The sequence below is a fragment of the Eretmochelys imbricata genome, chromosome 24 (assembly GCF_965152235.1).
Source record: "Eretmochelys imbricata isolate rEreImb1 chromosome 24, rEreImb1.hap1, whole genome shotgun sequence".
NCBI classification, from domain to species: domain Eukaryota; kingdom Metazoa; phylum Chordata; order Testudines; family Cheloniidae; genus Eretmochelys; species Eretmochelys imbricata.
Genome location: NC_135595.1, coordinates 20377036 through 20397000, shown reverse-complemented (window position 1 = coordinate 20397000; position 19965 = coordinate 20377036). Strand labels below are relative to the sequence as shown.

At 67.3% G+C, this 19965-nt stretch overlaps 1 protein-coding gene across 1 annotated transcript; it reads left to right on the top strand.

Annotated features, from left to right (window-relative positions):
• Positions 1-164: 164 nt before the first annotated feature.
• Positions 165-19879, top strand: CADM4 (cell adhesion molecule 4). Its single transcript, XM_077841232.1, has 9 exons — positions 165-285; positions 11078-11224; positions 11377-11532; positions 12424-12558; positions 12775-12936; positions 14036-14126; positions 15806-15978; positions 17757-17885; positions 19432-19879. Exons 1-9 carry the CDS (start codon positions 246-248, stop codon positions 19539-19541), a joined length of 1143 nt encoding a protein of 380 aa, XP_077697358.1. The 5' UTR covers positions 165-245; the 3' UTR covers positions 19542-19879.
• Positions 19880-19965: the final 86 nt, after the last annotated feature.

Sequence of the window (19965 nt, the reverse complement as noted above, 5' to 3'; positions counted from 1 at the left end):
AGTGGGGCGGGGTGGGGGGGGCCGTCCTCTCCTTTAAATTCCGCCCGCCCCACTCCCGCATGGGACTTGTAAACACGCTGCCCCGCTCGCCGGGGCCCCGCCCGGCTGCCATTGGCCCGCCCCTCGCATCTCATTAGCATACATTACGGCTGGAGCAGCCCGGTGCAGGTGCAGACGGGCCGGGCGCGCGGCGGGAGCGATGGGGCCGGCGCCGTGGGGCCGGGGCCGGGGCCGGGGCCGGGGCGATGCTGGCGGCGCTGGGGCTGCTCTGGGCAGCCGGGCGAGGTAGGGGGCGCGGGGGCGAGATCCGGGGGGCCGGGCGGGGGGCTGTGGGGCTGGGCAGTGGGGCGCAGCCCCCCCTTCCCGTTGGCCATGGCAGGTGCGCGGCTCTCCGGCCCCCCCCAGCCAGCTCCGGGGGGGCGGGTCCCTTTGCAGCGGCGCGCGCTGGGCAGTGGGGGGCCCCCAAGCAGCCGCGGTTTTTTGAGGGGGGGCTCTTGGCTCAACCCCCACCGGTTCTGCAATGTGGGGGTCCCTGTAACGGTTGCAGCTGTTGCTGGGGTGGGGGGAACAATGCCCCCCCCCCGCCTGTCATTCTGCAGCGGTGCCACCTCTGGGCTTTGTTAGATTCCCCCCCCCCGCCTTCAAATGATCCTTCGTGCCCCCCACCCCCGGGGCAGGTCTGTGGGAGTAGGACCCCCCCCCTCCGCCTGGCCTGGGAGCCCCGTGTCACTTGCCCCCCCTGCCCCCCGGGCCCTCCTCTTGCCAGCTTAGCATTCAGAGCCCATAGCAACCCTGCCAGCATCCCCTCCCGGGCACCCCCACTTCCTGACTGTCCCCCATGCACCCCCTGCATTGCATCCCTGAGCACCCCACTTCATTCCAGCATCTCCCCATGCACCCCCTGTATCACATCCCCATGAACCCCCATTTTTGGCATGTCTGTGCACCCCACTTCAATCTGGCATCTCCTCCCGCTGCTCCGGCCTCGGCCTGTCCCTTGTATTTCTGCGCCCAGACCGTCCATTCCCGATCTGCTTGTGCCTGGCTCCCTGGTGGGAGTTGGGTCCCGACCAGCTGCCGCATCCGTCCCCGCCCCCCCCCGCTCCCCCTTTCTTCCTCTGTCCTGTTCTGCTCCTGCCTCTGTCCCAGCCTGGCTCCATGGGCACGGAAACGGCCGAGCGATTTGTCCCTGGATCCTGCCGTGGCTCGGAGCCAAGGTCGGGAGCCGGGGTCAGGGTCGGGGAGCCTGGCAGCCCAAGCGCTGGGCGTCGGGTTATTTTCATACATGATTAACGGGGACGCTGAAAAGAAAAAGCGGGAGGAAAATGGCGTTTCCCCCCCCTTCTTCCCCCCCGAATCCCGCTGGCTGCAGATTTCCAGCCTTTGTTCTCCCGGCCCAGCGCTGGGCACCAGCCGCGTCTCCTGGCAGGGCTCAGCCCCCCCAGCTGTGGGCACCGGCTCCAGCTTTAACCCGGCTCCCAGCCAACCCCCCACCCGGCCCGCTTTGCCCAGCTTCCCCGGCCCCATGGTGGCATTTCTGTGCCCTCTGGCCTAGGCCTGGCCCTGCCCCCTGCAGCCACCATCCCAGCACTGGGGGGGCACCCAGCAGGTATCCCTCCCCCCACCCCCTGCATGGCAAATTGTTCCCTGCCCCCCCCCCCCCATTGCAGCTGTGGGGCGGGCTCCAGGATGGAGAGTTGGGGGGGGGACTCAAACTGCGGGCGGGGTGTGTGTGTGTTAGTGATTAGGGGGATCATCTTCGCCTTCTTCCTGTCCTCTAGCAGGGTTTTGGGGCCAAACTGGGGGGAAGTGGGACCCAGGTGTCCCGGTCCGGCTCCCCCAAAACATTGCGATGCCTCCCTCCCACGGATTGTGTCAGCTGGAGCTGGGGAGCCCCAGCCGGGCTGCGGGGGGCTCCGATCCCTGCCCCCCCCCGTGTGGGACACTGATTATGTGAAGCCATAAATTGCTCCCGAGGGGCCGGATTTGCTTTGGGAGGGGAAAATCGGGGGGAAGCTGCTCCAGGGTCAGCCCTGCGGTGTGAGGGGCTGGGCTCAGCGGAGAGCCCCCCACTCCCTTGGGAGATTTGCAAGATACCGGACTGGGGGGGACATGTTTGCAGCCACATGGGGGGGGGGTGATCCTCGTGGTCCAGAGAGGCGTTTGAAAGACGCAGCCTCCCCAGCGGCCTGTGGAGATGTGAGGAGCGGGTGGCCTGCGACACAGTGATGGGGTGGGGGGCGTGCTTATTTTGCCGAGCCAGGCATCCGTTTGGGGTTAGCAGGGTGGGGGGGCTGCCCACAGCACAAGGTGCGGCTCCCCTATGTGGCGCTGGGCAGGGTTTGGGGTGCTGGGATTCCCCACTTCGATCCTCATGGGGTATGTGGTGCAGGGCCTGGGCTCCAGGGGCCGGAGGGGTTGGAGGGGTCTCTACAGGCTTGGGTCCCCTGGCCCCGGGTCTGGCTGCTGGGCCCAAGGAGCCAGCCTTGACGCTGACCCCTGGGACCGACTGGCGGCCCCTGGGTGTTGCCCTCCCCCCCGTGTCCCAGCCCTGGGAGCCGAGGTGGGGGGGAGCCTGGAGCCCGTTGGGGTTCCCTGCCCCCACCGCTGGGGGGGTTCTGGTAGGGCTGGCAGGTGCTGCTGATCTTGGGGACAGCCGGGCGCTCAGACCCACAGTGAGAGACGGGCCCTGCCCTCAAAGGGCTTCCCACCCCGGGGAGGGCCCATGTCACACAGCTAGTCAGTGGCAGAGAAGGCACCCGAGTCCCCGCTCTGACCACTCGATCCCACTCCCTCCTAGGGCTGGGGAGAGAACCCAGGAGTCCCTGGGTCCCCAGCCCCCTCCCCCCAGCTCTAACTATCCCAGTAGGGGATGCTGCAGGGGGCGGGCCGTGGGGGGAAGGGCGCTGACTCTGGGGGGTGGGGTGCTGGCTCCGGGGCGGGGGGGGGGCTCCCAGCAGGAGGTGGGGTGGGGGTTGGGGGGGGGCAGTGCGCTGTGGGGGGCAGGGCACTGGCTCTGGGGGGCGTGGGGCTCCCTGTGATGCTCAGCGGGAGCCATGCCCGCTGACAGCTCCTGGCGCGTGGGGCCAGCTCGTCCCAATTATCTCTTGTAATGAAATCGCCTCTGGGCCAGTGCCCGGCCGACACGTGCCGGCCCCACACCTGTGGCGCCCCATGGTGCCAGCTCCCCCACCCCCGGGAGCCCTGCCGCCCCCACCCTGGCAGCCTCTCCCCGCTGGCGTGCAGCGATGGATGCCGCCCCCACCCTGGCAGCCTCTCCCCGCTGGCGTGCAGCGATGGATGCGTCCCTGGGAACCCGGCCTGAAGAGACGCTCGCTCGGCCTGCCCGTGCCCGGGGGCCAGGTCCAGCGAGCTCCGAACACATCTGCCATCTTCGGGGAGCTGGGACACGGCCCCTCTGGGGTGGGGGGGCTGGTTATAAAGAGACCCCTCACCTGGCACAGGACGCAGCCCCTCTGGGGTGGGGGGGGGCTGGTTATACAGGGGACGTGGCCCCTCTGGGGTGGGGGGGCTGGTTATACAGGGACCCCCCACCCGGCCCTGGGATGCAGCCCCTGTAGGGTCGGGGGGGGCTGTTTCGAAGGGGATGCAGGGGGAATATTGTCTCTGTGTGAAACACCGAACTCCTGGTATGACAGGGAGCTGGTTGCTTAGAGCAGGCGGAGCTGGGAGGCAGGACTCCTGGGTTCTCTCCTGGGGGTCACCTGGACCGGTCCGTGCCTCAGTTTCCCTCCCCCCAGTGGCGTGTCCCTGGGGGCTGTGCCAGGAGGAGACGGCCCGTGCAGGCCGCGGGGCTGACAGGCGGCTCTGTCCCCCCCGCACAGCAGGTCCTTATCCCCGCCAGGCAGTGGAGAAAAGGCCATTGTCACCCCACGGCGCCAGCTCCCCCGGGCACTAGCCCCTCCCCTGCCCATCCCCTTGCTATGGCAACTGGCCCCCCCACTAGCCCAAGCCTTCATTCTCCGAACTCCCAACCCCCCTGCTCTAGCCACTAGCCCCCCCCCCCACCTTCCAGACACGGGGAAAGAACCCAGGAGCCCTGGCTCCCAACCCCCCTTGCTCTAAACACTAGCCCCCCACCTCCCAGAGCTGGGAAGAGAAGTCCTGCTCCCAGCCCCACGCTGGTCTGACCCACTAGACCCCACTCCCGTCCCAGAGCTAGCAGGGGGCCATGGGTCTGGATTGAGGGGTGCTGGCAGCAGTGAGGTGGGGTGGGGGGAGAGCCCCCCCCGGTTTTACTTGGTTGCTTTGCCCCATGTGTGTGCATGGGGCAGCCTGAACTGGAGTTAGGGACCCAGGTGTCCTGGGGATGGAGGGGTCTGATGGGGACGCAGCAGCCTGATCCAGTCCAAGGGACCCAGGCGTCCGGGGTGGGGGTGGGGTGCCGGGTGCTCGCTGGCAGTGGAACAAAGGCCCCTTGTCCGTTCCCATCTTGGCGATTCTGTGGGCAGTGGCGGGCGCTCCTGGCTTGGCAGGAATGTGTGGGTCAGGGCCGCACCCATGGGGGGTGCCAGCATCCCACCCCTCCGCTGTCCCGCAAGGAATCTGCCCCTGGAGGGGGTGGGCTGACATCCCTGGGCCATATGGGCCCCTGGGGGGTGGCTGGTTCCTGTTTCCCCTCTCCCACAGGGGTTGCTGGGGCACCAGGGCTGGATGGGGTCCAACAGCCTGGACCTGCTGCCAGAGCTGGAATGGCCTTGGCTCTGGCTCAGAGCGGGGGGCTGGGAGCCAGGACTCCTGGGTTCTCTCCCCAGCTCTGGGAGGGGAGTGGGGGCTGGTGGGTTGGAGCAGGGGGGCTGGGAGCCAGGACTCCTGGGTTCTCTCCCCAGCTCTGGGAGGGGAGTGGGGGCTGACAGAACAAGGAGCCATGGTCTCGAGTTGCAGTGGGATTAGGAAACACTGTTTCATGCGGAGGGAGGTGAAGCCCTGGAATGGGTTCCCTAGGGAGGAGGTGGGATCTCCATCCTTAGAGGTTTTTAAGGCCCGGCTTGACACAGCCCTGGCTGGGATGATTTAGCTGGGGTTGGTCCTGCTTTGAGCAGGGGGTTGGACTAGATACCTCCTGAGTCTCTTCCAACCCTGACCTATGATGCATCAGAGTAGGGGGCTGGGAGCCAGGACTCCTGGGTTCTATTCCTGCTATTTCCTCACTCCATGATCTTAGTGCCTCAGTTTCCCCACCCAGGTGGGGGCAGTGCTGGGCAGTGGCTGGAGGTGAATGGGAGCTGCAGACCGATGGGCAGCTCTCAGGGGAGGGGGGGGTTCACTGGCCCCAGGAGGGTTCCCCCCCCCGGGTCACGAGGGCCGAACTGATCTTCTCCCCACCCAGGGGAAGGGGGGGCTGGGAGCCTGGGCAGTTCCTCTCTCTGCTTGTGGGGAAGGGGGCTCGAGCTGGCAGAAAAATGGGCCCCATTGTTGGCACTGGCGGGGGGGGGGGGGGCGCGGCCCAAAATATGCCAGGAATCCAGAGCTGCGCCCCCTGGGTGGCTGGGCCAGCAGCACGGAGTTAACTTAGGGCATGGGGGAGCCCAGGGCTGAGCTAGCAGGGGGCTGTGGGTCGGGAGGGAGGGGCACCGGCGGAGGTGGGGGGGGGACGGGACTGGTGACCTTGGTGGTGCGAGTGACCTTGACAGTCACAGCTGGCTGCGCCGCGGTCGCCGTGGAAACCCTGCCGGAGGTGGGGGGGGCCTGGGGAACAAGCTGACACAGCAATAAACCGCCCCCCTCCGCACACCAGGGAGTCCTACAGCCTTGGTGCTTAGCAACGGGCGATGGGGGTGTTGCCACGGCAACCCTGGCTGGCATAGCTTGGATGGTGAGGAGACAGCTGCATGGGGGGGACGGGGGGCCCCCAACTCTGCTGGCCCCGTCGCTCCCAGCAGGGGGTGCTCGGGGGGCTATGGGGGGGGCGGTGCTGGCTGCGGGGGCTGCCGTGGGGAGAAGGGGTGTGAACTACGGCCCCAGGGGTGCCCTGCTCTGACCACCGGGGCCGTGCTCCCCTCCCAGAGCCGGGAGAGAACCCAGGAGTCCTGGCTGCAGTGCCCCCCCCCCCCCCTCCCAGTAACAGCCGGTGTTTGCACAGGCCCCTTCCTGCCCCAGGCCCCGAGCCCCATTCCCCACCCCCTGAGCCAGCCAGTGCCCCCCCCGGCCGGATCGGGGCCAGCGCCCCAGAGGGGAAAGGCGACCGTGGCTGGAATATCAATGAGTCCCTGGCGGGGGGGCACGGCAGGCTGGAGGGGGGGGCCTAGGGCCCACCCCTTGGCGTTTCCAGGCTCTCTGCGTCCCTCTGGTCAGAGCCCAGGAGCGGGAGCTGTGTGGGGCACCCCCAGGCCCATGGGGGGGGGGGCGGACGCTCATTGGGGGGCTGCGACCCCAGGCTCCCTGTGTTGTGCGTCGCCTTCATTCCTCTGGGTCCAGCCCTTCCGACGCCCCGGGTCGTGGTTTCCCTTTGCTGCTGGCTGCCTGGGTGCTCTGCCCCCCGCACCCGCCGTGCCCCCCCCCCCCCGCCCCTCCCTCCCTCGCGTCCTTCCCATCTGCTGCCCCTCGGCTCTGGCCCCAGCGAGGCCGTGAGCAGCCAGGCGGGACCCCCGGCCGGAGCACGGGAGCAACTGGATGGAACCAGCAACGATGTCGCCATTCAGCCCTTCCTGCCCCCCCTTTACCCCCTGTCCTGCCCCCCTGCACCCCCACCTGCCCTCCTGCCCCCTGAATCCCCCCCACCCGCCCCCTTCCTGACATTTCTCCCCATTTCTCCCGGCTCGTTCCCGTCCTCCACGGCCTGCGCCCCCTTTCTTCTCCACTCCGGCCCCTTCGCCGGCCCGTCTTCACCTGCCCGCTGTCCCCGCGAGCCACCCCGTGCCAGGCCCCTCCAGTTACCCCCCACGCCACCCACTTCCCCCCAGTGCCAGGCCCCTCCACTTACCCCTCCACCCCCCTGCCCCCTGGCGAACCACCCCTGTGCCAGGCCCCTCCAATTACCCCCCACCCCACAGCCCCCTGGCGAGCCACCCCTGTGCCAGGCCCCTCCAGTTACCCCCCCACGCCACCCCACTTCCCCCCAGTGCCAGCCCCTCCAAATACCCGCCACTCCACTGCCCCCTGGCGAGCCAGCCTCATCCCCTCCCCCCTTCAATTTACCCCCTGCCCCCACCCCGGGTACCCCAAAGCGAGAGATGACGCCAAGCTTGGCCTCCGTCGCCCCCTGCTGTTGGGGGCCGAGGGGTGTTAACCTGGGGGGGAGGGGCCATGTGGGGCCCAGGCTCCAGTTCTCTGCCCCCCCCCAATCTCCAGCCCCCCCATCTCTGCCTCTCAGCCAAATATTTAAGGACTCGGATATGCAAATCTTGGTGGCTGGCTGCCATGGCAACGCCTGATTCGCTGGAGCTGAATGGAACCGTGGGGGGTGGGGAGGAGGCGGGCGGGGCTGCCCAGCGCCCCCTGGAGGGTGTGACGGGAACTGCCCCTGGGACCCAGGAAGTGTGTGTGGGGGATCCCAGCCATGGGGGGTGCAGCCCAGGGCCCCTCATCGGCCTGGGGGTTACCCACAATGCTTCACTGATGCCACCACTGGGGGAGGGTTGCAGTCTGGTGGGGGGGCTGTGAGGGGGGGTCTAGGCCCATGGGGTGAGGTTATGTGGGGGGCTCTCTCTCATCCCCCCAGCTGCCATTACCACCCCCTCCCCTGGCCTTTTGCCCCCAGCTCTGCCCAGGCCCCCCCAACCTGGTTATTGACCCCCCCAGCTCAATCCCCCACTGACAGCACCAGCTGATCAGAGCCGTTCCCATGACGACCCATTATGATGTCAAAGGAGGCGGAGACAAAACCTCAAGGGACTTAAAGGGGCAACACAACCCGCAGCCCCCCCCAGCTCGACCCGCGCCCCTCGCTCCCGTCCCACAGCCCCTCCCAGCTCGACCCGCGCCCCTCGCTCCCGTCCCGCAGCCCCCCCAGCTCGACCCGCGCCCCTCGCTCCCGTCCCGCAGCCCCCCCAGCTCGACCCGCGCCCCTCGCTCCCCTCCCGCAGCCCCCCCAGCTCGACCCGCGCCCCTCGCTCCTGACCCGCAGCCACCCCAGCTCGACCTGCGCCCCTCGGTCCCCACCCACAGGCTCCAATCTGCTGGCACCCCTCACTCCTGATTTGCTGCCCCCCCAGCTCAGCCAGTGCTCCTCACACCCCACCCGATGGTGCCCCCGACTCCCCACCTGCAGCCCCTGTTCTTGGAGCCGGTGGGGAGTCCTGCTATTGTGGGGAACTTTGCTGGCCTCAACCCGGTGCAATGGGCTGGTGACAGGATCTGAGTCCTCGCTCCCACTCCCTTCGCCCAGCGCCCGGCCTGCCCTCGAGGGCTCCCCGTCCTCCCTCCTGTGGGGCAGAGTCCCCGTAACCCTGACCAGGCTGGGCCCGGGTGGGATCCGGGCTCTCTCTGCTCGGGGTGCTCAAGCAAATGCAACTGATTAAACCAGCCGATGAAAACTAAGGAGGAAATGGGGCAGGAAAAGCCGTCGTCCCGCTGCGTGGCCCCGGGACCCACACCCAGCCCCAGCCCCACCCCTGCCTCCAGCGCAGCTCCCTGGGCCCCTGCTCTCCCCTTAACTCTGCCCCTCTGGCCTAGCTCCCACAGGGGGCGGGACCCCCCTGTCCTCTGACTCCCTCATTGGCCTGCCTGCCATATCAATCAGGCTGACCTGGATGGCTGGCCTCTCCCCATTGGCCCTGGGGCCTGTCAGTCTCGGTCCTGGTTTCCCATCAGCCCGCCCCCTTTCTATTGGTAGTGGGAGCTCGCCAACCAACCCCCCTGCGTGTCAGTGCGGGGCCAACAGTCCCCCGGGCCGCCATCTGCCTTGTACAAGAGAGGGCGGCCATGTTGGTCCGCGTTGCCAAGTGTCTGTGTCGCTAAGGGGAGGCCATGTTTGTTGCTAGGTGATGATAGCAAGATGGCAGCCGTTTCCGTTGACATGGCCCTTGGATGGCCATGTCTGTTGGAGCAAGTGAGGAGCAGACAGCTTTCTGTCCGTCCCAGAGGGGCAGCCGTGTTTGCACGGATGGAGAAAGAGGGCAGTCACGGAGGGGCGGCCATGTTTGTTTCTGTTTCACAAGGATGAGGAAGCCATTTTTGTCTGGCGGGCGGAGAGCGTGATAGGGCCGCCGTGTTTTTCTACATTGTGGAGAGGGAGATGATGGTGAGTTTGTTGACATCACCTAGAGAGAGAAAACGACCATTTGTGTTGACGCTGAAGAGACAGGGCGGTCATTTGGGTCAACGTCGCGTTGACAGAAAGGCGGCCATTTGGGTCTACGTTGTCCAAAGGGTAGTGCGGCCATTTTGATTGATACTGGAGAGACAGGACGGCCGTTTTGTTTGACATCACATTGAGGGTAGGGCAGCTGTTGGGTTGACAGACGTCGCGTTGAGGGTAGGGTGGCTGTTTTGGTTGAGATCACATTGAGGGAAGGGTGGCTGTTTTGGTTGACATCACATTGAAGGTAGGGCGGCCATTTTGGTTGACATCACGTTGAGGGTAGGGCGGCTGTTGGGTTGACCGACGTCGCGTTGAGGGAAGGGCGGCTGTTTTGGTTGAGATCACATTGAGGGAAGGGTGGCCGTTTTGGTTGACTGACGTTGCGTTGAGGGAAGGGCGGCCATTTGGATCGATGTTGCCCAGCGAGAGGATGGCCATTTTGGCGGATGCGAGAGGTGGTGTGAGAGTTGTCGGCCATTGTAATTTACACTGCATAATACACAGCCATGGGTGGGAGTGAAGCAGGAAGTGACATGAGGCATGGCTTCCTGGGTACGCACCGGGAGAGAGGTTAGGCCAAAGACAGGAAGTGGCCTCATGGCAGAGGTCAAAGGTCACATGACAGTCACCATCGGCCTCTTTTGTGGGCTGGGAAAGCGGCAGAAATAGCAGCATGAACTGGCCCTGGCCTCTTCTGGGCCAATCGGGGATCAAGGATGTTTTAGCCCCACCTTATTGGTATAGGACACGCCCCTGTTCCAACAAGCCCCGCCCCCTACTTCCATGCCACATGTAACAAATCACTGCAAAATCTCAGGGAGGTGGGGAGCTGGCGGCCCTGGGTCTGGGTGGGGGCTGTGGGGGGGATCCTCTCCCTGGGGGCTGGGGTCATTGCAAACCAGGAGGCCTGCGCAGGGGCGGGGGGCACACGATGGTGCCCCCCTGCATGGCGGAGATGCCACCACCCCCCGGTCCCAGGCCGGCCCCAGGATCGCTTCCCCTGGCGCTGCCTGCAGCGTGTCCCTCCCGGGCCGTTCACCAGCTAAGGTTGGTGCAGCGCCGGCGGCCGGGGGCGGCTCAGGAGGGCAGAGGGCCCGGGCCCGTCTGTTCCACTCCACGCACCCCGTACGGTCATCGCCGCGTCGGGCGGGACCGGGTCACCCTGGACCAGCCGGGCAGGGCTTTGTCCCTAAACCCTGCAGCGCCGGGGGTCTCTCAGAGCCTGCACCGGGCTGAACGCCCCGGGAGTGGGAGGGTTTCTGCTAACGCCCTGCTTGGCTTGTCCTGCCGTGATCCCCGGCCTCACGAGAACGGCCCCCGGCCTTGGCGGACCAGTCAGCCGCCCGCTCGGCCAGGTGCGCCCCGGGATTTCCCCTTTGCGCCTCGGTCGGCTCTGAGCAGTTGTGTTGCTTTCTGGGGACACTCTCCAGGGCTGTCCCCCTCCTCCCGAAAGCGCGCCCCCCCCCCCCCCGTGAACTGCACCCAGGAGTCCGTCCGGGGCCTCGCCAGTGCTGAGCAGAGCGGGGCAGCAACCTCCTGTGTCTCGGCCCCCTCTGCCGGTCTCAGCCTTGCTCCGGCGGCCTGGCACCGCGGGCGCCCGGTCAGTATCTCCCTTTCCCTGACCCCCGGGCTGGGTTTGGCACGTGTCCTCAGGGCGTTGGTTTGGGCCCAGTTCTCCCGCGCGTCGAGGTCGTTGTGACGCTGGCGGGTTTGATGAGGGCCCTCAGTGCCATAGGGGTCTGCGGAGGGGTGTGGGGGTGTCCGCGTGGCTCCCGACCCCCAGTCTCTCCCTGACCCCCGCTCTCGCCCGCCCAGCCCTGGCGCAGGAGGTGCAGACGGAGAACATGACGGTGGTGGAGGGCGGCGTGGCCGAGATCAACTGCCGGCTGCACCGGTACGACGGCTCCATCGTGGTGATCCAGAACCCGGCCCGGCAGACGCTCTTCTTTAACGGCACGCGGGGTAAGGGGCCGCCGGACGGGGGGGAGGCCGGGCACGTGGGGTAATGGGCTGGCAGGCAGGCGGGGGCCGAGGCACGCGAGGTGAGGGGTCGCCGGGCGGGGAGGAAGTGGGGGGTCCGGGGGCAGCCGCTGAGCCCATCCCCGTCTCCCCAGCCCTGAAGGACGAGCGGTTCCAGCTGGTGGAGTTCACCCAGAAGCAGGTGCGGATCCTGCTCTCCGACGTCCGGCTGGAGGACGAGGGCGGCTACTTCTGCCAGCTGTACACCGACGACACGCACCACCAGATCGCCTCGCTCACCGTGCTGGGGTGCGCGGGGCCGGGCCGGGCCGGGAGGGGAGGGTGGCTGCGGGGTCAGGGGGGCTGTTGAAAAGGACAGGGGGCGGCTGCCCTGGGGATTCTGGGAGGGGATTGGGGGTGGCTGTCCCGGGGGAAGGGAGGTGCTCTGGGAAGGGACAAGAAGTGGCTGCCCCAGGGGCCTCTGGGAAGGGATGGGGGGGCGGCTGCCCTGGGGGATTCTGGGACGGGACGTGGGGGGGAGGCTGCCCTGGGGATTCTGGGAGGGGATTGGGGGTGGCTGTCCCAGGGGGAAGGGAGGTGCTCTGGGAAGGGACAAGAAGTGGCTGCCCCAGGGGCCTCTGGGAAGGGATGGGGGGCGGCTGCCCTGGGGGATTCTGGGACGGGACGTGGGGGGGTGGCTGCCCTGGGGGATTCTGGGAGGGGATTGGGGGTGGCTGTCCCAGGGGGAAGGGAGGTGCTCTGGGAAGGGACAAGAAGTGGCTGCCCCAGGGGCCTCTGGGGAGGGATGGGGGGGGCGGCCGCCCTGGGGGATTCTGGGAGGGGATTGGGGGTGGCTGTCCCAGGGGAAGGGAGGTGCTCTGGGAAGGGATGGGGGGGGCGGCTGCCCTGGAGGATTCTGGGACAGGACATGGGGGGCGGGTGGCTGCCCTGGGGGATTCTGGGACGGGACGTGGGGGGGAGGCTGCCCTGGGGATTCTGGGAGGGGATTGGGGGTGGCTGTCCCAGGGGGAAGGGAGGTGCTCTGGGAAGGGACAAGAAGTGGCTGCCCCAGGGGCCTCTGGGAAGGGATGGGGGGGCGGCTGCCCTGGGGGATTCTGGGACGGGACATGGGGGGGGCGGCTGCCCTGGGGGATTCTGGGAAGAGACGAGGGCCCAGCCCCAGTGACCCCGTGTCTCTGCAGTGGCCCCCGAGAACCCCACGGTGGAGGTGAAGGAGCAGGCGGTGGAGGGCGGGGAGGTCGAGCTGACGTGTGTCGTGCCCCGGTCGCGCCCCGCGGCCACCCTGCGCTGGTACCGGGACCGGCGGGAGCTGCGAGGTGAGGGGGGCAAGGGGCCTATTCCCCGCTAGGGGCGTGGGCCGGCTGGGGGGCCGGGGAATGGGGCAGGGGGCCTGTCCCCTCCGGGATGAGGAGGCTGGCTCAGGGGTTTGGGGGTGGGGCAGGGCCGTCCGCTGCAGGGCAGGGGGCTGGCGGGGGGGCTGGGGGCCAGCCGGGGTCCCCCTGAGTCGCTCACCCCCGGGCGCGCCGTGGCAGGACTCAGCAGCCGGGAGCAGCTGGGGAAGGTTTTCCGGGTCAGCACGTCGGTGCGGCTGCGGGTCGAGCGCCGGGACCATGGCGCCATCGTGACGTGCGAGGCCATGCACCCCGCCCTGCGCGGGCAGCGGAAGCAGACGCAGTACGTGCTGGACGTGCAGTGTAAGTGCGGGGGGAAAAAGGGGGGGCCGGGGGGGCAGAGAGGGAAGGGGGGCAGGGGGCAGATGGGGGTGGGGGTAAGGGGGGTTGGGGCGGGGTGGGATGAGGGGGGACAGGGAAGGATGGGGGAGGGGGTGGGGGGCAGGGAGCCGCTGGGGATGGGGCTGCCCTGGGGGGCGCGTTCCTCATGGCAGAGTCGCGTGTGGGGTTGGGCTGGGAGCTGTGGCGGTGGGTCGGGGGGCGGTGTGTGGCTGTGGGCTGCTTTGGGTTGTGAGTGTGCAGAGGGGCGAGTTGTGGGGTGGTTTTGGGCGCACTGAATTTATGGGGGGGGGGGGGCTGGGGCTGAGTTGTGAGAAGCTGGTGCCGTGTTGTGTTGTCCTGTGTGTGTCGGGTGTTGCGGGGGGCAGCGTGTTGTTGTTTTGTGTGGGTTGTCGGGGGGGTCGTAGGCTGCCATGTTGCTGAGGGAGTTCAGGGGCTGCTGGCAGAGGCGGGGAGTTGTCGTGTTGTGGTGTCGTGCTGGGGGACGCGCCGGGCGTGTGCTGGGGTTGTGCGGATGGAGTGAGCTGTGCTGTTCTGGGGGAGTGTCGGGTTGTTGTGATGCTGGGGGTCACGGGATTGTGGTGGTGTTGGGTTGCTGGCAGGGGGATGGGGGTGTTGTGTTGTCAGGTTGTGCTGTTGTCAGGTTGCTGGGGGGACATGGGGGCATTGTGTTGCTGGGTTGCGGAGTTGTTGGGTTGTGGTGTCGTGCTGGGGGACGCGCCGGGTGTGTGCTGGGGTTGTGCGGATGGAGTGAGCTGTGCTGTCGGGTTGTTGTGATGCTGGGGGTCACGGGATTGTGGTGGTGTTGGGTTGCTGGAGGGGGGATGGGGGTGTTGTGTTGTGTTGTCGGGTTATGGTGTTGTCGGATTGCTGGGAGGACATGGGGGCATTGTGTTGTTGGGTTGTGGTGTCGTGCGGGGGGGCGCACGGGGCGTGTGGTGGCGTTGTGTGGCCAGGGTAAGCTGGGCTGTTTTTAGGGTGTGCGGGGGGGTTGGGTTGTCGCGTTGTGGGGTTGCGCAGCCGCCGGGCTCCCTGTGCAGCCGCCCTCGTCTTCTCCCCGCAGACTCGCCCACGGCGCGGATCCAGCCCAGCCAGGCCGTGCTGCGTGAGGGCGACACCCTGCTCCTCACCTGCGTCGTCAACGGCAACCCGCTGTGAGTGACCCGCAGGGGGCCACGGGCTGTGTGTCAGGGCACTGCTGCGGGGAAGCTCGCAGCGCCAGGTGTGACCCGAGGTGCCTAGGGCAGCTCTCCCTGGAAATGCCAAGGTCAGGGCCTGGGCCCCAAGCCGAAGTCCGAGGGCTTCAGCCCAGGGCAGTGGGGCTCAGGCGGGTCCCGGGGTCCTTAGTAATTTTCGTTGTCGGAAGGGGCTCACGGTGCGGTGACGTTTGAGGCCCCGTTACGGGGAAAGCACAGGGAGACGGTTGTCAAACGATAAAGCAACCAGATACCTGCAGACACTTCAGAGTCCCGAGATCAGGATCCCAGCAGTCGCGGTGAGTTTGCTGACTTGCAGGTCCCTCTGGAACACCACCACACACAGCTGGGATGGGTCATTGCGCCCTTTGCTCCAGAGGGAAGACGTGGGACTGACGACCCAACGGAGAAGATGCAGCTGCCCTTTATATTTTAGGGCCCTACCACATCCAGGGCCACGGATCATGAAATCTGGTCTCCTGGGGGCTTTCACCCTATACGATACAGATATCACGGGGGAGGCCAGCGTTTCTCGAATTGGGGGCCCTGGCCCAAAAGGGAGTTGCAGGGGGGTCCAAAGGTTATTTTACGGGGGGTCACAGTATTGCCACCCTTACTTCTGCACTGCCTTCAGAGCTGGGCGGCCGGAGAGCCGTGGCTGGTGGCCGGAGAGTGGCGGCTGGTGGCCGGAGAGCCGTGGCTGGTGGCCGGGCACCCCGCTCTGGAGGCAATGCCCCGCCAGCAGCCGCACAGAAGTAAGGACGGCAGCACTGCACCCACCCCCTACAATAACCTTGCGCCCCCCCGCAACTCCTTTTTGGGTCAGGACCCCGACAAGTACAGCGCCGTGAACTTTCAGATTTCAGTAGCTGAAATCGTGACATTTATGATTTTTAAAATCCAGTGACTGTGCAATTGAGCAAAATGGACCATGAATTTGGGAGGGCCCCATTTATATTCCTTTTGCCGTGTGGCTGGCACGTCCTGTGTCCCGAACACAAGCTGCCCAGCACATGGCAAGGAAAAGCCTGTCCACCGGACGTGCCTTGCTGACCCATCAGGTGTATCCCCTGGCTCCTTTCAGGGGGTTCATTGTCCAGTTGATGACCCTTGGTGGGCCGTGGATCAGGCTGGGCAGCGCTGAGGTGTCCCCCAGAAACACAGCACAAGTTTGGAAATGCAGCTCTAGCCTGTGTGCGTCTAACTCACACTACGAAGGAGGTACAAACACAGAAAGCAGGGCATCACACTCGGCAAATCATAGCACTGTCACGGGCTCCTCACACGGCAGATCTGGCACGAGTCACGGCCACGTTCTGGCACGGGTATCAATAGTATCATAAAGCGTCCCCCGTATTTCATACAGCCTCACACCAGGGTCTCCAGCTGTGGGCCCTGCTGCGGGGAAGCTCACAGTGCCAGAAGTTCCCGGAGGCTGGGATATGGGGGGCCGCATGTCTCAGTGCCGGGGGTGTGTGTGTCAGGAATCCTGCATCACCCGGTGATCTGTGCTGCTGCCCATCACCCTGGTATTGGGCTGGCCCTGCCCGCTGGCGCCAGGGGACGGATCGCAGCTCTGTGAGCTGGGCAGGGCCTGGCCCAGCTCACCGCCCCCTCCCCGGTGTCTGTCCCCGCAGCCCCACTGAGATCACGTGGAGCCGGGCGAACGACTCGCTGCCTGAGCGGGTGCAGATCCAGGGCGCGGAGCTGACCCTGCCAGCGCTGAACCCAGGGGACAATGGCACCTACGCCTGCCAAGCGGCCAACAAACACGGCCGCGCCTCCGACCAGTATGTGCTGGTGGTCTACGGTAAGGAGCCCCCGGCGCCCCTCACTTCCGACCCGCAGCCCCCGGCGCCCCTCACTCCCGACCCACAGACCCCCGTTGACCTGAATTTATGGGGCTAGCTTATTACGGCTCACCAGTGAGCTGACCAGAAGATATTTAGGTTCTTGTCCCGTTTCAGGCTGCAGGGTTGGAGAACACAGAGTTTTCCACGTTGTGGGTGGGCTCTCGGGGTGTGTGGCCAGGACACTTATATTGAGGACAATACCAAAATTTCAATATCTTTATTCAAATGAATGGAAGGATAATCAAAGGTCTAAAGCAATCACAAAGCAGTCATGCAATGCTGTGGTCCCTGGCGGGAACAGCTCTATTCTCAAAGACGATTTAAACGAGCAAACTCACCCCCTTCCCTGGAGACCTGGTCGGGGCGACAGAGGAGCAGCCTTGTCTCTGGCATGTCCGATGAATTCGATGGTCCAGGTTCCCCCAGTTGGCAGAGATTAGGGTCGAGTGGCTAATAGCTTGGCAGAAGATAGAAAAAGCGACCCCTCGACACGGTTTTATAGGGTCCTGGCACTGCCCTGGATTTTCATGTCAGTGCCCAGCCTGCCAGGCACAAAGCTTATATCCTCACCCAGCTAAATCTTTGGGGGTCCCTTTATTCTTTAGGCTCACACGTCTTCATACACGTTAGTATCGATTATCTCATCCCCAAAACCATTATCTTTGGCCTAAACCATGGCGTCCCTGCTCGGCGGTGAACCCGGCGGTCACCGGTCCCTTGCAAACGCATGGGAAACACGTTCAGGTCTCTCTTCCGGTCTCCCCTTCCCCAGACTCAAAAGGGAAACCGAGGCTGTTTCTCTAGGCCAAAGGTTACAAACACTTACACCCACTGGCTGGAGCTAATGGGACAGGCCTGGAGGTTCCTTGTTTTACAGCCAGGTATGATGAGCAACAGAGACGAATTCGGTATCAACAAAACCCAAAGAAAATAACACTAGAATCAGTCAAACCAATGAAGAAAACACATTATGCAAACTAGCCTCAATAGCTGCCCCCCCCGGCGCCCCTCACTCCCAACCCGCAGCCCCCTGCCCCCCTCACTCCCGACCTGCAGTCCCCTGCCCCTCTGGTGCCCCTCATTCCCACCCCAGTGCCCCAGGCCTCCCAGCGCCCCTCACTCCCAACCCGCAGCCCCCTGCCCCCCCGGCGCCCCTCACTCCCGACCTGCAGCCCCCTGCCCCTCTGGTGCCCCTCATTCCCACCCCAGTGCCCCAGGCCTCCCAGCGCCCCTCACTCCTGACCTGCAGCCCCCTGCCCCCCTCACTCCCGACCTGCAGCCCCCTGCCCCTCTGGTGCCCCTCACTCCTGACCCGCAGCCTCTAGCGCCCCTCACTTGCGACCCGCAGCCCCGACTCGCAGCCCCCTGTCCCCCCAGCGCCCCTCACTCCCGACCTGCAGCCCCCCCCAGTGCGGCCGGTGCCCCTGAAGTGCCAGGGCACAGTGCAGAGCAATGGGGGGCTATGGGGCGCAGCGCCGGCAGGAGAGGGGCAGCCCGACGCAGGCCGAGTGAACGGTGCCATGTGCCCAGGCCTGCATCGCCCCCCGACGGGCTCGCTGCCGGGGACCCCCCGGTCCCCCTGGGTCCTGCCCCCCCCGACAGCACCCGCCGGCAGCGGCCCCGATCCCGAGACCCGGCTCCACGCCAGGGACCCCCCGTCCTGTCTCCAGCGCAGAGCGGGGGCGGGGGGGGGTCCAGGCCCAGTCCTCACTGAGCCCCCCCCTCCTGCCCCCAGACCCCGGGGCCATCGTGGAGGCCCAGACCTCGGTGCCCTACGCCATCGTGGGCGGCATCCTGGCCCTGCTGGTCTTCGCCGTCATCTGCGTCCTGATCGGCATGGTGTGGGGAGCCGTCCGGCAGAAAGGTGAGGGGGGGCGGGGCAGGGAGGGGCCGGGCCAGAGGGGGCGGGGTGAGGAGGGGAAGGGAGGGGACAGGGCCAGAGGGGGCGGGCCCGTGGGGGAGGGGAGGGGACAGAGCCGGAGGGGGCGGGGCAGTGAGGGGAGGGGAGGGGACAAGGCCGGAGGGGGCGGGGCAGTGAGGGGAGGGGAGGGGACAAGGCCGGAGGGAGCGGGGCCATGGGGGAGGGGAGGGGACAGAGCTGGAGGGGGCGGGGCCATGGGGGAGGAGAGGGGACAGAGCCGGAGAGGGCGGGGCAGTGAGGGGAGGGGACAGGGCCAGAGGGGGCGGGGCCGTGGGAGAGGGGAGGGGACAGAGCCGGAGGGGGCAGGGTGGGGAGGGGAGGGGACAGAGCCGGAGGGGGCAGGGTGGGGAGGGGAGGGGACAGAGCCGGAGGGGGCGGGGCAGTGAGGGGAGGGGACAGAGCCGGAGGGGGCGGGGCAGTGAGGGGAGGGGACAGGGCCAGAGCGGGTGGGGCCGTGGAGGAGGGGACAGGGCCAGAGCGGGCGGGGCCGTGGAGGAGGGGAGGGGACAGAGCCGGAGGGGGCAGGGCAGTGAGGGGACAGGGCCAGAGGGAGCAGGGCCATGGGGGAGGGGAGGGGACAGAGCTGGAGGGGGCAGGGCGGGAAGGGAAGGGGAGGGGACAGAGCCGGAGGGGCCAGGGCGGGCCCGTGGGGGAGGAGAGGGGACAGGGCCAGAGGGGGCGGGGCCGTGGGAGAGGGGAGGGGACAGAGCCGGAGGGGGCAGGGTGGTGGAGGAGGGCAGGGGACAGATCTGGAGGGGGCAGGGCGGGAAGGGGAGGGGAGGGGAGGGGACAGAGCCGGAGGGGCCAGGGCGGGCCCGTGGGGGAGGAGAGGGGACAGAGCCGGAGGGGGCGGGGCAGTGAGGGGAGGGGACAGGGCCAGAGGGGGCGGGGCCGTGGGAGAGGGGAGGGGACAGAGCCGGAGGGGGCAGGGTGGGGAGGGGAGGGGACAGGGCCAGAGGGGGCGGGGCAGGGAGGGGAGGGGAGGGGACAGAGCCGGAGGGGCCAGGGCGGGCCCGTGGGGGAGGAGAGGGGACAGAGCCGGAGGGGGCGGGGCAGTGAGGGGAGGGGACAGGGCCAGAGGGGGCGGGGCCGTGGGAGAGGGGAGGGGACAGAGCCGGAGGGGGCAGGGTGGTGGAGGAGGGCAGGGGACAGATCTGGAAGGGGCAGGGCGGGAAGGGGAGGGGAGGGGACAGAGCCGGAGGGGCCAGGGCGGGAAGGGAAGGGGAGGGGACAGAGCCGGAGGGGCCAGGGCGGGCCCGTGGGGGAGGAGAGGGGACAGAGCCGGAGGGGGCGGGGCAGTGAGGGGAGGGGACAGGGCCAGAGGGGGCGGGGCCGTGGGAGAGGGGAGGGGACAGAGCCAGAGGGGGCAGGGTGGGGAGGGGAGGGGACAGGGCCAGAGGGGGCGGGGCAGAGAGGGGAGGGGAGGGGACAGGACAGGGTCGGAGGGGGCGGGGCCAGACCGCCCCCCCCTCACCTCTCCCCCCGGCAGGCTCCTACCTGACGCACGAGGCCAGCGGGCTGGACGAGCACGGCGAGGTGCGCGAGGCCTTTCTCAACGGCGGGGGCAGCCACAAGCGCAAGGAGGAGTTCTTCATCTGAGCCGGGGCGCCGAGCCGGGCCGAGCCGGGAGCCTCTGGACCAGCCCGTCGAGCCGCGGCCGAACCCCGGGGCCGGGGGGCTGGTTTAATTTCTGAAACCAAGGCCCGTGTGCCAGCAGCCTGGGGTTCCAGCCCTGCCCCTGGGCTGTGAGGCCCCGCCTCCGACAAGAAGCCCCACCCCTATGCAGTAAGACCACGCCCCTGGGCTCTGAGGCCCCGCCTCTGACAAGAAGCCCCGCCCCTATGCAGTAAGACCACGCCCTTGGGCTGAGGCCCCACCCACCCTTTGTGAAGGTCCCCACTCCAGGGACCCAAGGTGGTGTCCTTTGCCCAGGCAGATGGGGGGTCGGGTGGGGTGGGGGGCTGAAGCAGGGGGTTCTGGCCTCACCCACAATACAGTGGGGGTGGCCACGCTCCTTTGATGG